General features: G+C 36.7%; 1 protein-coding gene across 1 annotated transcript in view; it reads right to left on the reverse strand.

Moving 5' to 3' along the window:
• Positions 1–14,368, reverse strand: part of cacna1da (calcium channel, voltage-dependent, L type, alpha 1D subunit, a) — a 173,469-nt gene that overhangs the window by 84,351 nt on the left and 74,750 nt on the right. The window contains exon 8 of the mRNA XM_056468396.1: positions 12,901–13,067. Coding sequence (XP_056324371.1) covers positions 12,901–13,067 — 167 coding nt within the window. The remainder of the gene's footprint in view (positions 1–12,900; positions 13,068–14,368) is intronic.

The following is a 14,368-nucleotide window of genomic DNA, read 5'->3' on the forward strand; positions in this document are numbered from 1 at the left end:
ACAGGCTTGTGCAAAAAAACAATCTCGCTTTTATATGGAGTTCTATGGAGTATACAGTAACAACAAATTTTAGTGTGTGTGCATAAATATACTTACTATGTTTACTACATATGTTCTGAGAGCTGAGCTGCTTATTTTGATTTTCTTAGACATAGCAAGAAAAGTGCGCAAATGCCTCTCTCTCTCTCACACACACACACACACACACACACTATTCTCCATATAAAACCCAGAACCTAAGCTTTTTTTGCACTAAATAAACGCTGTTACTAATGGCGATACTTTTTTCAGTAACGAGTAATCAAATGAATCAGTCTTTCCCCTGTTACAACACCGTTACCATTACTGACAAAAAAAAATCACGTTACTATAATTGAAAAAACTGAAGCTGTTTTCATGCGAGCAGCGTCTCTCTCAGCCATAGGACATCTCTTCCTTTGGGGCATGCGTGTGTGTGTGTGTGTGTGTGTGTGTGTGTGTGTGTGTGTGTGTGTGTGTGTGTGTGTGTGTGTGTGTGTTTTTGTTCGGGGCTGGAGCGGGACACATAACCAACGTGTGAACGTGGTGTAACTGAGAACACGATGATTGGCTTATAGAGTACATTTCCATCATTTACCAATCAGAGGCAGAGTAGTGCGGGTGTTCACACACAAGCACACGCACAGTCAGTGGCACACACCAACAACCAGGAGTCAGAACGACGGCAAATCCAACAAGTTCAAAGGTAGCGTTTGCAAACTGGAAACATAAGTACTACTTTTCTCTCGTTGAGGTGAAAGGCAAGAATGTTTATGTATCGTGCAACTCATGCCCAGAAAAAAAAGAGAGTCTCTCTGTGGCAGTGACAAGTAATTCTAATCTAATGAAGCACCTCACGTCGTGACATGCAGCCACAAAATTAGTGGCTACGCAGGTCATAACGTGAGCTCTGCTACCAAAGAATGAGACGAAGCCACGACGTCAAAGCAAATAAAACTGAAATTTTCTCCACCTCAAACACTTATTACTCAGACAGAGTTACACAAAATAATTTCTAGATAAATAGTTGAGGACATGCTGCCATTGTCGCTCACATTGTCCCACCACAACATTTAAAGGGCACCTATGGTAAAAAATCTACTTTTCAAGCTGTTTGGACAGACATATGTGCATGTATGGTGTATAATACGTCATATTGGGGTGATATAAGCACACCCAGTGCTTTTTTTTTCAATTTAACAACATAAAAAAACGGTGGACCAATTGGAGCGGTTTTCAAACCGACCGCAACTTTACGTAGGAGAGCGGTCCCCCCGCCCACCAATATTGATTGACAGGCGCGTCATTATATCCTCAGTTTGTTGATTCACGTCCACCATTTTCAGCGTGAGTCGAAGCGATATCACTAAAGGAACACCCTAGCTCTATTTTTAGATGCAAGGCTCATTGGGCTCAACACAAGAGCAATATTCTCCACATTATCGCTCTAATCGGAATTATTGGTTGTATCTTTAGGTAGGTTTGCAAACATCTCTCATTGAGTACTTCTCATTGAGTCTACCTTATACTTCAGCCGTTTGCATTTCTCGCGATCCCAGAAGCTCCCTGTGATCTTAACTAGCATGCGTTTTAGAATTCTAAACATAGGTTTCTATCAGGGTACACTCAAGTCGACGGCTGGGCGCCGCGGACCGCTGGAGAAACCTATGTTTAGAATTCAAAAATGCGTGGCGCGACGATTCGGGACACTTCATGTTTCTGCCGCGCCACAGAGAGTGTCATGTACGACTGATTGCTGAACCTCTCACTCCTTCTCCTTCTCTGAGTCTGCCTGTCAAACTCTGCTCTGTCTGCTCTGTTGCAAACGCAGAGCGGGTGAGCTCATGGCCCCGCCCCTTGTTACGTTGGCGGGAAGCCGAAACTAATTTACATGTGAAGCAACTGTGGACACGCCCCCAACATGACACTTTTTAACACATTATAATAAAAAATCTGAATTGTGTTTTAAACTGAACCTAAACTGGCACACTCAGAAGAACCATAATATTAATATTAAATCATAAAAAAGAGGTAAACTATGTGCCCTTTAAATAGTGTAGATTAGTGTACAGTGATTTATATTTATTTTATAGTCATTTGACATTAGACTTTTTTTTATAAGTAATGTAATAGTTACTTTCCTTGGTAATTAGTTATTATTATAAATATGTAACTCAGTTACTATTTGTAAGAAGTAACTAATAACTATAAATAATTACTCTTTTAAAAGGAACTACCCAACACTGACTGTACCTAATAATCAACAGCAAAATTGACAAGTTCTACCTCTTCCTAAGAGGGAAAACCATTAACAATCAAGAATACATAATAATATTGTGTCGTGGCTTGCAATCAAAAGATGTCATTATAATAGAAGTCACTGGGGCAAAAAAAGCCACGAACATAACGAAAGGGTAGTTAGTTTGCCCAGAGTGTGTTGTTGAGTTTTTGAAAATTTTCAAAGCATTTTCCCAATATTCATTCATTCATTAATTTTCCTTCAGCTTAGTGCCTTTATTTTTCAGGGGTCATCACAGCGGAATGAACCGACAACTTATACACCATATGTTTTACGGCGTACTCACACTATGTACAGTTGCCTTGAACCGGGCCGAAGCACGCTTGTCCCCCCTCCGGTCTCCCTCGACAGCCCGCACTCTCACTACATTCGGGCCTGAACACGCTTACGTCATCGATGATGCGCTGTTCAGTTTAAGAAGCGCTCTCACTCAGCGCAGTGGAGATTTCTTTAGTTTTTTTTTTTTTTTTTTCAAAATATATTTATTTGCATTTGTTTTAAACATATAATACATTTAAATAAAAGAGAAAAAAAACACACACACAAGAGAACCTTGCAGAACTTTAAAATCCCCCCCCCCCCCCCAAAAAAAAACAAAAAAAACACATCTCTCACTAGTTTCCGTACACCAGCATTCACAGCCATCCAATTTACAGTTTAAACTTTTACCTTTACTGCGTATTTAATAATTTTTAGGAGATCACATTATGTAATGGAGATACCCAATACAAAGAAATGAATGTTGAGTATTAGTCGTTTGGCCTGAAGCAAACTAAAGTCAATTAGTTTGCGTTTACTGGTGCTCACCACAAAATTTACTGGATATATATGAAATAGACAGAGTTTGGGATCGCAAGGCACATTTTCTTCAGTCAGTTTACCAATCATAACCAGAATACTCTTCCAAAATGTTTGAATCTCAGTACACTCCCACATACAATGATAAAAGGTTCCAATATCTTGTTTACATTTTAAACAGCTGTCAGGAATATTTGGGTTGAACTTATGTAGTTTAACCGGGGTAATGTATGTCCGCATGAGCCATTTATATTGCAGCAATCTGCATCTAGTATTTACACTATATGTTTGCGCAAACAAACAAGAATCCATCCATTCATCTTTAGAAATATCTTCCTGAAGGTCATTTCTCCATGCGGTTAAATAGGACATTGAACTTTCTTTTGAACCCTCTAAAAGTGTATTATAAAAATAAGACAGATTGCCTTTATCCCTTAAATGTTTCACAGTATGTTCTTCTATAGTTGACAAAGAGGGCTCTAAATAAGTTTTGATTTCAGAGTGTATAAAACTTCTTATCTGTAGATATTTGAAGAAGTGCTTCTGAGGAATATCATATTCTTTCATCAATTGTTGGAACGACATCATTGTACCATCCTTATATAAATCTTTTACTTGTTTTGCACCCTTATACATCCAATTTTTAAATCCCCCATCATTTCTCCCAGGCACAAACATTGCATTACCCCAAATTGGCGACAGACTTGAGAGTTTAATTGTTTCACCTAAAAAGTCATGAGCTTCATACCATACACAAATAGAGTTTCTAAGGAAAGGATTATTTGTATATTTTTTTAGTACTTTAACTGAGGAAGAATAAAGATACATCTGTAATGGAGTTGTTATTTCATTTTTTTCTATATCTATCCATGCTGGAGGGTCTGTTTCTATGAAGTAATACATAGCGGAACATAATTGAGCTGCCCAATAATAGAGTTTTATATTAGGTAGTTTAAGCCCTCCCCGCTCATATGGTAAATAAAGTAGGGACAGACGTAACCGAGGACGCTTGTTGTTCCATATAAACCTTGTGAACATTTTCTTGAGTGTTACAAAGAATGTAGCTGGAAGTGGAAGAGGAATTGACTGAAAGAGATACAAGAATTTAGGTAGAATTGACATCTTTATAATATTTATACGTCCAATCATTGAGATTGGCATTGCATTCCATCTCTCGAGCGAGTCCATGACTTTTTTTAACAATGGGTCATAATTAATTGAAATAATCTCTTTTATATTTGTGACTATCTTAATTCCTAAATACGTAAGCTCTTCTTGTGAACTGAAAAATTGCCTATTGTTTGTATAGTTTCTCCTTTCATCCTTGTTTAGTAATAGCAAGGCACTTTTATTATTGTTAACTTTATAACCTGAAAACTCTCCGAATACTTTTAATAAAGTGTTAAGAGCTTGAATTGAAAGTTCTAGACTACTAAGAAAAACAACAATATCATCTGCAAATAGGGATAAACGGTGTTCTCTCACCTATTGTTATGCCTTTAATTTCAGGACTACTCCGAATTGCCATTGCAAGAGGTTCTATTGCGAATAAAAACAACAAAGGGGATAGTGGGCACCCTTGTCGGGTTCCCCTACTTAAATTAAATGGCTTTGATATTTGATTATTTGTTATTATTTCTGCTTGTGGATCATTGTAAAGTAATTTGATCCATCTAATATACCCATCACCCAACCCAAATCTCTCAAGCACTTCAAAAAGATACCTCCATTCAATCCTGTCGAAGGCTTTTTCCACGTCCAACGACAGAATTGCATGGTCCTTGGCCTTTTGTTTTTTATATACTATATTTAAGACCCTTCGTATGTTATGAAAGGCTTGCCTTCCCATCACAAACCCATTTTGATCGTTCATGATAAGGTTTGGTATGAACTTTTCAATTCTTTTAGATAGGGCCTTACAGAGAATCTTAGTATCGCAAGACATTAACGATATGGGCCTATAGGAGGATTTTTCATTGGGTGGTTTACCTGGCTTTAATATAAGAGTAATTAGAGCTGATCTTAGAGAGGGGGGTAATATTCCTTTTCCCAAAGATTCATTGAACATTTCAAGTAAGTGTGGTAAAATTTTTTCTGCAAATGTTTTGTAGATTTCCATCGGGAGGCCATCCGGTCCAGGAGCCTTGCCGTTGCACATGTCCTGTAGAGCCTCTGAGAGCTCTTCTATACTTAAATTCTTTTCTAAATTACTTCTTGTCTCTTCTGATAATTTTGGAAATGTAATTTTATCAAGAAAATTATTTTGCCCCTCTGAATTATTGGCAATTTCCGATTTATACAAATTTTCATAGTACAGTTTAAAAATATTATTTATTTCCAATGGGTCTACCGTCTTCTCCCCATTCTCTAAGAAAATCGAATTGATGGCTCTATCTGTTTGTATTTTCTTGATTCTCCATGCTAGAAGTTTTCCTGATTTTCCCCCTGATCATAATAGGACTGCTTTAGCCACATTAAATTCTTAGATATTTTACTACTCGTTATTTCATTATATTTGGCTTTCAGTACAAGAAGTTCTTTCTGCTTAGAAGGCTCAATATTACTGAAGAGATGCCGTTCTAGTACTTTAATTTGTTTCCCCAGGTCTTCTAATTGTGCCTGATAAATTTTGGATCTGTATCTTGTATAACTTAATATCTCCCCTCTAATATATGCCTTGAAGGCCTCCCATTTAACTGAGGCGCTTGTCTGATTTGTATTAACTAAAAAATATAGATCAATTTTATTATCCAAGAATTTCACAAAATCATGATCAAGAAGCCAACTTGCTTGAAATCGAAATCTGGGAGGTGGAAGTACAAGATTGTCAAATTGGATTGTAAACAAAACAGGGGCATGGTCGGAAAGTAAAATACTATCATACCAACTTTTACCTACCTTCGTCACTAAACCATTGGAAATTAAAAAATAATCTATTCTTGAAAATGTTTTATATGTATTCGAAAAGCATGAATATTCTTTCTTGCTTGGATTGAGATACCTCCATATCTCAACTAAATTTAAGTCAGTCATATACTTCAAGATAGTTTTTTTAGACTGTTGATGGGTATCTACTCCTGAAGAGCGATCATTTATGGGGTTTAGTACACAATTAAAATCTCCTCCAATTACATAATTTCCGGCATAGGCTGAGATAGTGAAAAAGAAATTCTGGAAAAATGAAGGATCATCCACATTAGGAGCGTAAATGCTTATTAAATTAATATGTGTTGTCAAAATTGTACCATTAAGAATTATGTATCTCCCTAACGGATCTATATATTGCTGTTTTAACTGAAATGGAATGGATTTGTGTATAAGAATCATGACTCCCCTGGCTCGAGAGGTGAATGATGCATTGAAAACTTGCCCTGGCCATCTCTTAGTGACTCTACTAACATCATCTTTTAATAAATGGGTTTCTTGTAAAAAGATTATGTTTGCTTTCATTTGTTTTAATCGACCTAGTACTTGTTTAAGTTTTACCAAATTATTTAGTCCTCTTACATTCCAGCTACCAATGTTTATCTCCGAATTATTGATCATTTACCTACTTATATAACCATGTAAATACAACTGTGAGTGGTCGTACCATAAAGAAAGTAAAACAAAAAGAGAGAGAAAAAAAAGAAACACAAACGCATACATAAACAACCCCTGCCACCCCCCACCTGCAATCCCCCAACTGGAAAGCATAATAATACCCCTTACAATGAACCTTGGTTATGAAACTTGTTAGATCCATGTAATATGGAGCAATATTTTGCAAGCCTACTCTCGCTACTATGAGTCCTGGGCTCGCTAAAGAGGAACATAGCTGGGCTCTGAATTATGTAAGTAAGTCCCACCCTATAGAACATCGGCGGAGATTGGACTGACTCGTATGCCTCTATACATGAACTTGTTTACTCATACTGATGAACATAGTAGAGAACGGAGAAATCTATTTAAACTACATAACTGGCAATGTGATTTGCCGATATTTTCCAGTACTGGTGGAAAATGATCACGCTCAGTTCCACGTAAATGTAAACATCTTAACCACTTGAAAAAAAAAAGGAAATAGAATGTATCCTTAGTAACTAGACACAGAGTTCAAGTCCTGATGAGTCAGCGCTTACTTGTGTTGCAAAGTTTAAGTATTGGTACGTACTGACCGAACAAAAACCTCTGCCTCCGCTACGGTTTTAAAGACATGACGCTGGCCGACGTGCGTGACTATCAGGTGCGCTGGGTAAAGCATCCCATACCGAATTTCCATGCCTCGAAGTTGTGCTTTTACTCCATCGAACAGTCGCTGTCTCTGACGAGTCTCAGCTGATAGATCTGGAAACAAGCTGATTCGTTGCCCTTCATATCTTAACTCTTTCATTTTCCTAGCCGCTCTCAAAGCCTTCTCTTTGTCCTGGTAATTCAGGAACTTTATCACGATCGCTCTTGGAGCTGACGGGCGGTTCGGGTTAACTTGTCCTACGCGGTGCGCTCGTTCAATGACAGGTGGCGATCCGAACTCATCCCTCAAAATCGTAGGGAAAAAATTCTCAATGAAGGCGCACATATTGGACCCTTCTGTTTTTTCTGGCAGGCCAATTAGTCTCAGGTTAGAACGCCTTCCTCTGTCCTCCAAATCCTGCACCTTGTTTCGTAGAAATTCAGTTGTTTCTTCGAGTTTATTTACTTTGTGTTGAAGGGCTGTTACGTCCTCTTCAGCCTGTGAGATCCTCTCCTCAGCCGCTCCAATTCGTTGCGCTTGTGACAGTAAGTCCGATTTTATGCCGTTTATGGCTTCCATCGTGTCAGTGAATTGTTTTGAACAATCGTCTCTAAAGGATTGAACTGCACGTAGGATATCGTCGTTTGTGGCCGCGTTGTCTTCACTTTGCGGCTCGGTTAGCTTCTTGCTAGCTAACACCTTGCCTTCCTCTTCCATCTGTCCAGATGGCTTAGAATATTGTGGAGGTTTGATGGTTTTGGGTGGCATTTTTGTCCGTCGAACTTTTAAGTGGTTTTCCAAACGCTTATTATACGAGTTCTAGCCTTTTTGGAAATTTAATCGAACATTCAGTAGCGAGCCCGATTCACGTGTCTTATCAGCTGCACGCCATAACCGGAAGCCTCGAGATTTCTTTAGTTATATCATTTTAGTCGTTTGATATGCAGTGACACGTTGTCAAATATTTCGCTGAACAGATCAGTCACTTTTGACGTTCATAGATAATCATAAATCCTCATGCTGCAGGAATTAGGAGGTTTGCTGAAGATGCAGCTGTCATCAGCTGGGCCTCGAACCAGCAACCTTCTTGCTGTGAGGCGACAGTGCTAACCACTGAGCCACCTTGTTGCCCCATTTTCCCAAAATATGTGCAAAAAAGATTTGTCAGCAAAAATCATTCCACTTGCTGAAACACAGATAAAATTGTGGCCAAATGAAGACTCAAAATTCCCCCCAGAGGGCATAAAAACATCCCCAACAGCACACAAGGTTTAAATGAAAGACCATTACAAATTACAAAACAGGATAGGATCCTTTAGAACAACACAATAGAGGCACTTTAATGTCACTTCAATACAATACACAGAGACAGCATCCAGCTCCAGAACTGTACTGAACCACCTGACCTGGATATGTTTGACTTTGATTGACAAATCTGCGTCTCAGCGACAGAGACAGCACTCGTGGCGTCAGCGCATGTTGACTGCTCTTCAACTATTTCATCAAAAATACACCAGAGGCAGCTGTTTTGGGTTTGCTGACGTCTGTTCCGTGTCACGCTTCAGTTTGATGAGCATGACGGGCCATATTAAAGACAGCTCTGTTGCTGCTGCTGCAAAAAAATGCCAAAGCTTTGATTGTACTGGAATATCAACCTTAGCCATGACCAGTCTAAACACTGCAATTCGGAAGTACCCTGAACCGATTTTATCTATTTAACAAAATATAAAATAATCATTTGACTAATTACGCCTATTGGATCCTTGACATTTTTCTAAACTACATAAAAATCTGTAAAAAAAACAAACAAACTGGATAATATTTCGACAGTAAATTATCAGTATAAGCTTCAGTTACCTTTAAAACACAACACAATGAATGATTAAAGACATAGGTAAAACTCATCTAAAAATAATTATGTAAAAATTAATTCATATTAAGATTAGGGCTGCACGATATTGGAAAAATCGAACATTGCAATATTTTTTATTTTGCGATAAGTATTGCGATACGAATAAAATTTTACCAGATAACTTAATATCTCTATTTGGAAAGAATTTATGATGCTAGATTTATTGGGATGATTCTGCAGTAGGAGTGCATCTCCATAAAATCTAATAAACAATTATTGTGGAGAAAGGAATATATTTTTTAGTATTTTTGTTTCTTTTTCTTTTCATTAAACAATTGCATTTGTTTTACTTAAGGTAATATATATTAACCAAACTTCTTCTCGAGTGTGATATGTTTTGCATATTAATGAAGCATTTTTGCAAAAGTAGATGGAGCTGACAGAGATGCAAAGGCCTGATTGTCTAAAATTAACTTGAGCATTGCAGCTAAAGATATGTTAAAACTGAGCATAGAATATGTGCAGTTGAGAAAGGCTTAGGCTTTTAATGTTGTGCAGAGAATTCGTAGAAAAAGAGGAAGTATGTATGGGTGCGGCCAAATAGAGGACTGGAGAATGATTGATAAGTGACGAATTTCACAAAATTCCACCTGTTAATATCAGCTGCCTACAAATTTGAAGTCAGGAAATGAAAACTGTTGCGCACCCCTGAATGTAACTTGTACATTGCATTGAGGATAAAAGAATTCTGTGAATTGAATTATTCATTTGTAGCCAATAAATTAAGATTTTTGACATTGAAGAAAAACCTCTCCTGACCTTTTTTATTGAACACGCATGAAATTGATTAAATATTCCAACACAATTTATACAATTTTTGGGGTCTCCTGACACATTTTCGTGGTAGTCTGTGCTATTTGCACGTGTTGTGAGGATTTTCATGCATGTGTTTAGTCAATGACGGATGAATTGATGTTTACTATTTGCATCTCCATAAAATCTAATAAACAATCTATAAACGTTTTGGGGTCCCCGCAAAGTTATAATAGGTTTGGATTTTTCATTAGTTTTAGTTTTTATTTCGGTTTGACTTTGTTTTGAAAATTCAGTTCGTTTTAATGTGTTTTTAGAGGGAGATTTACTAGTTTTTATTAGTTTCTATATTTTGAAATTGCTTCGTTTTGGTTTAGTTTTTATTAGTTTCAGTGTTAGTTTTTTTTTTTTTTGTAAATTAGGATATTTGTTAGGTGCAAGATTCAAAATCATTAGAATAAATTGTATAATAAAAACTCAACCAAAGATAGGCTACACTGTTTTGACACAAGAACACTAACATAAACAGCCCACAAGATAGCAGCCTCAAGTAAAATACGTGAGCAAAGCTGCTTCTGAGGTTAGACACACAATGGGATCGAATCTTTCGTGACAATCTTCCCAAATTTGGACTCAACATATCAAAATATGTAGTCAGCAATCATATTTTTAGTCAGTTAAATGCATCACCATGATCGGAAATACAAATGGGCAGTATTACCAGTTCACCGCTTCTCATATCTGATCACAGTGAACTGTTCTAACTGAATAACTCAGTATATATTGGTTTATTTCGAGTCAGAGGGAGTATCAGGCATGTTAAAAAGTAAGTTGTTTGTGTATAAGTGCTTAACATTACCGGAGATGCGAATCGTTTCAAATGATTCAGTTTGATTTGCTGAATTAGTTCACTTCAGCTGGTTCACTTAGAAGATCCAGTTAAAAAGAATGATTTGTTCGCGATCACGATCACTAATATGTAAATAAGCCCCATTATTGGGCACAAATGTGCTAAATTAATACTTTTAAGTGTCCGCTCGAGTCGTATTTAATGATGTCACTGTCCAGCCATTGGTTTTGTTGCTGGAGCAACAGCGAGGCCTGACTGGAGGAGGACTGGCTTGGTCTGGCCAATGGCATCAGGATTACAGACTCTGAGGTGCTGTACGCTCAAACACATGGCAGCGCTAAGCAAATAGATTTACTTCTAAAAGGCTTACAGTCTGTATTAAATACATTTACATGAAAATGCAGGATGTTTTTTCTATGAATTTAGTTGGTTTTAGTTAGTTTTGTATGTACACAATACAGTTTCAGTTAGTTCTAGTTTTTTTAAACTCTCATTTTTATGTTTATTTCAGTTATCGAAAATGTTTTTTCAATTCTAGTATTTGTTGTTTTGTTCGTTTCCATTAACTATAATAAACTTAGTTCCCTGACACATTTTCATTGTGGTCTGTGCTGTTTGCAGTGCATTTCTGTATTTGCAAGTGTTGTGAGTATTTTCATGCATAACAATCTATAAATACAATCAAGAAAAAGATACACAAATGGTTCAATTTCTTATGCCTGAATGCACAATCATTACATAATCCCAGGCATCAAAAAAACATGCAAATGATTAATTATAATGCAAACTCAACATTGCATATCCTGCGATGTGACTATTGCGAAGAGCCACATTTGCAATATCGATGCCGAAATGATATATTGTGCAGCCCTAATTAAGATTATTTCTTTTTTTTTTTGTATTTTAAGTGTATCCAATGTTTCTGGAAAAGTGAAAGTTGATTTTTGTCCCATAAATCATATTCAAATTCATCAAACTAATCGAATTTGTTACTCTACTCCAATTTAATTGAAATTTATGGACTAAAATATATACTTTGTTCATGACTAGAAACTATTTTTTCTTTTTCCCCTAATTACGGACAGAATGATCCTTGCTTTTCAGGTTAATAGTATGCATTTCAATGACATACAATTTAGGTTAGTTGAGATGAACATGCCAGTTTCACAACACTTACAGCGGAGAAAATAAGTACTGAACACGTCATGTTTTTTCCCTGGGAATAATATTTCTAAAGGAGCCGTTGACATGTAATTGAACCAGATTTTGGTAAAAACCCAAACAATACAAACATAAAAAAAAGAAAAATCTGAAAATTAGTTATGTGTAATAACGATGGAATGACAAAAGGAGAAAGTACTGAACTACTACCACTTTATATAAAAGGCTTTTTTGGTGATGGCAGCTTAAAGACGCCTCTCATATGGAGAATGAAGTCACATGCATTGCTCAGGTGTGAGTTTTTCACAAACTTTAGCAGAGTGTAAAAAGTCTTGTCTATCAAATCTGATCTATAATTTGTGTTTTCTATTGGATTCAATTCAGGTGATTGGCCGGGCCATTCTACAGCTTGATTTTCTTTCTCTGAAAGCATTTGAGAGTTTCCTTGGCTGTGTTTTGGATCATTCTCTTACTGAAATGTCCACCCTGGTTTCATCGTCATCATCTTGATAATGTAGATGCTGGACTGAAGCAGCTAATATTCATTTAAAATGAGGAAGGGTTGCTGAAGAACTACTGAGAGATTTCAGCTGCTGTCTGGGCTTCCACTGCCTACACCTCCCTTTCTTCATGTGTTCAATACTTTGTACAAATTTGGTAAACTAATTAGGGCAAAAAAAAGTCAACTGCACCTTTAGAAATATGTTTTCTGAGAAAAATGGTGATGTGTACAATACTTATTTCCCCCACTGTATATCATTAACTATAACATAAATCTCAAAAGTGCTAATATGCAGTTATGTTCCAGCATGAAGTGAGATCAGATGACATGTAAAGTGTGATCTCTTTTAATTGAGCGAAAGCTGATGGCGCTGTGAGGATATTCCGGTACTCACGGTTGCGTTTGCTTTCCTCCTCTTCCTCCTCATTCTCAGGGTCGATGTCTTCAGCCTGCGTGATCCAGTCCAGATAACCTTTCAGATCTTCCTCCAGCTGCTGTTTCTCTCGAAGCTTCTGGAAATCTCCACGAGCCTTCGCCTTCTCTCGCTCTTTAGAGAACTCCCTGGGGTTCAGAAAAACAGGGGTTTACCTTCAGCAAACTAATACTGATATGAATATAGTGACTTTTAAAGTTCATCAGACTGAATTATATACAGCAGTCAACATTAAAAGTGGATCAAAATGGTTTTTCAAAATTTCAAAAACAAAGACAAGAATGCAAGTTCAATAGTTTTAGGACACCTTTGATGAAAAGTTTTGATCCACTTCAAATATTGAATACTGTATAAAAATATAAAATGTGTGCCGGGGTTTGGCTTTGCTATTGTTGTTAGTATACACTTACAATATAAACTGTAAAAAATGATTGTGTGACTTTACTTTTACTTACATAATTTTAAAGGGCATCTATTTCACCCCTTTTTCTAGATTTAAGATAAGTCTTTTCTGTCTCCAAAATGTGTCTGCAAAGTTTCAGCTCTTAATATCCATCAGATTTATTATTATGCCCTTTTAAATCTGGGAAATTTGAGCTGCTTAGACATTGTAGCTGTTTTTGTTGCCTGTGCCTTTAATGCAAATGAGCTGGTTCTCCCCGCCCACCATTCCCACGTGTTTGTCAGAGCCAGAGATCTCTGTAGCCTTCACATAGATAAACAGCACAGTGACAGACAAGAATGAAGCAGATCTCCCTTACTACAGTAAGAACTTTCCCAACTGTTATTAGATAAATTAGTTGTGGAGTTAATTCAAGCCTTTCTGAAATGATGAGTCACACACAACGTTCTTATAAAGTTTGCATGCACATTAATATCCACTGCTGTATGGATATCCGTTATGTTATTGTACAAAATAAACCTGATTTAACGTCCACAAACCGAAATTAAAGCGTCTTTTTTATTATTGTACTGACATGCGGCTTTGGCAATGAATTACGTAGCTATTTTACTGTATTTTTTACAAACATGCAATGTTTTTAAAATGTTTTAAACTTGTAAACTCATTCTTGAGGTGCAGATGATCACAGAGAGGGATTTGGATCCTATTTTACCATCAGGAAATACAAAAAAGACACTTATTGTGTTTCTATCACTCCAATATGACTGTGGACACTTACAAAAGTTGATTTTCATCATAGGTGCACTTTAAGACAATGGTTTACTAATTTTTTAAATAAAATTAACTGTATTCACAATTATTAGTGCTGGTCAAAGATTAACCGTGATTCAAGCATTCAAAATAAACGTTTGTTTTGGCATATGTGTGTGAACTGTGTATATTTATTATGTGCACATAAAAACACACATGCATGCATATATTTGAGAAAATGTTCATTTATATTTAGATATAAAAAAAAAGATATGA

Source organism: Danio aesculapii, chromosome 11 (assembly GCF_903798145.1).
Source record: "Danio aesculapii chromosome 11, fDanAes4.1, whole genome shotgun sequence".
NCBI classification, from domain to species: domain Eukaryota; kingdom Metazoa; phylum Chordata; class Actinopteri; order Cypriniformes; family Danionidae; genus Danio; species Danio aesculapii.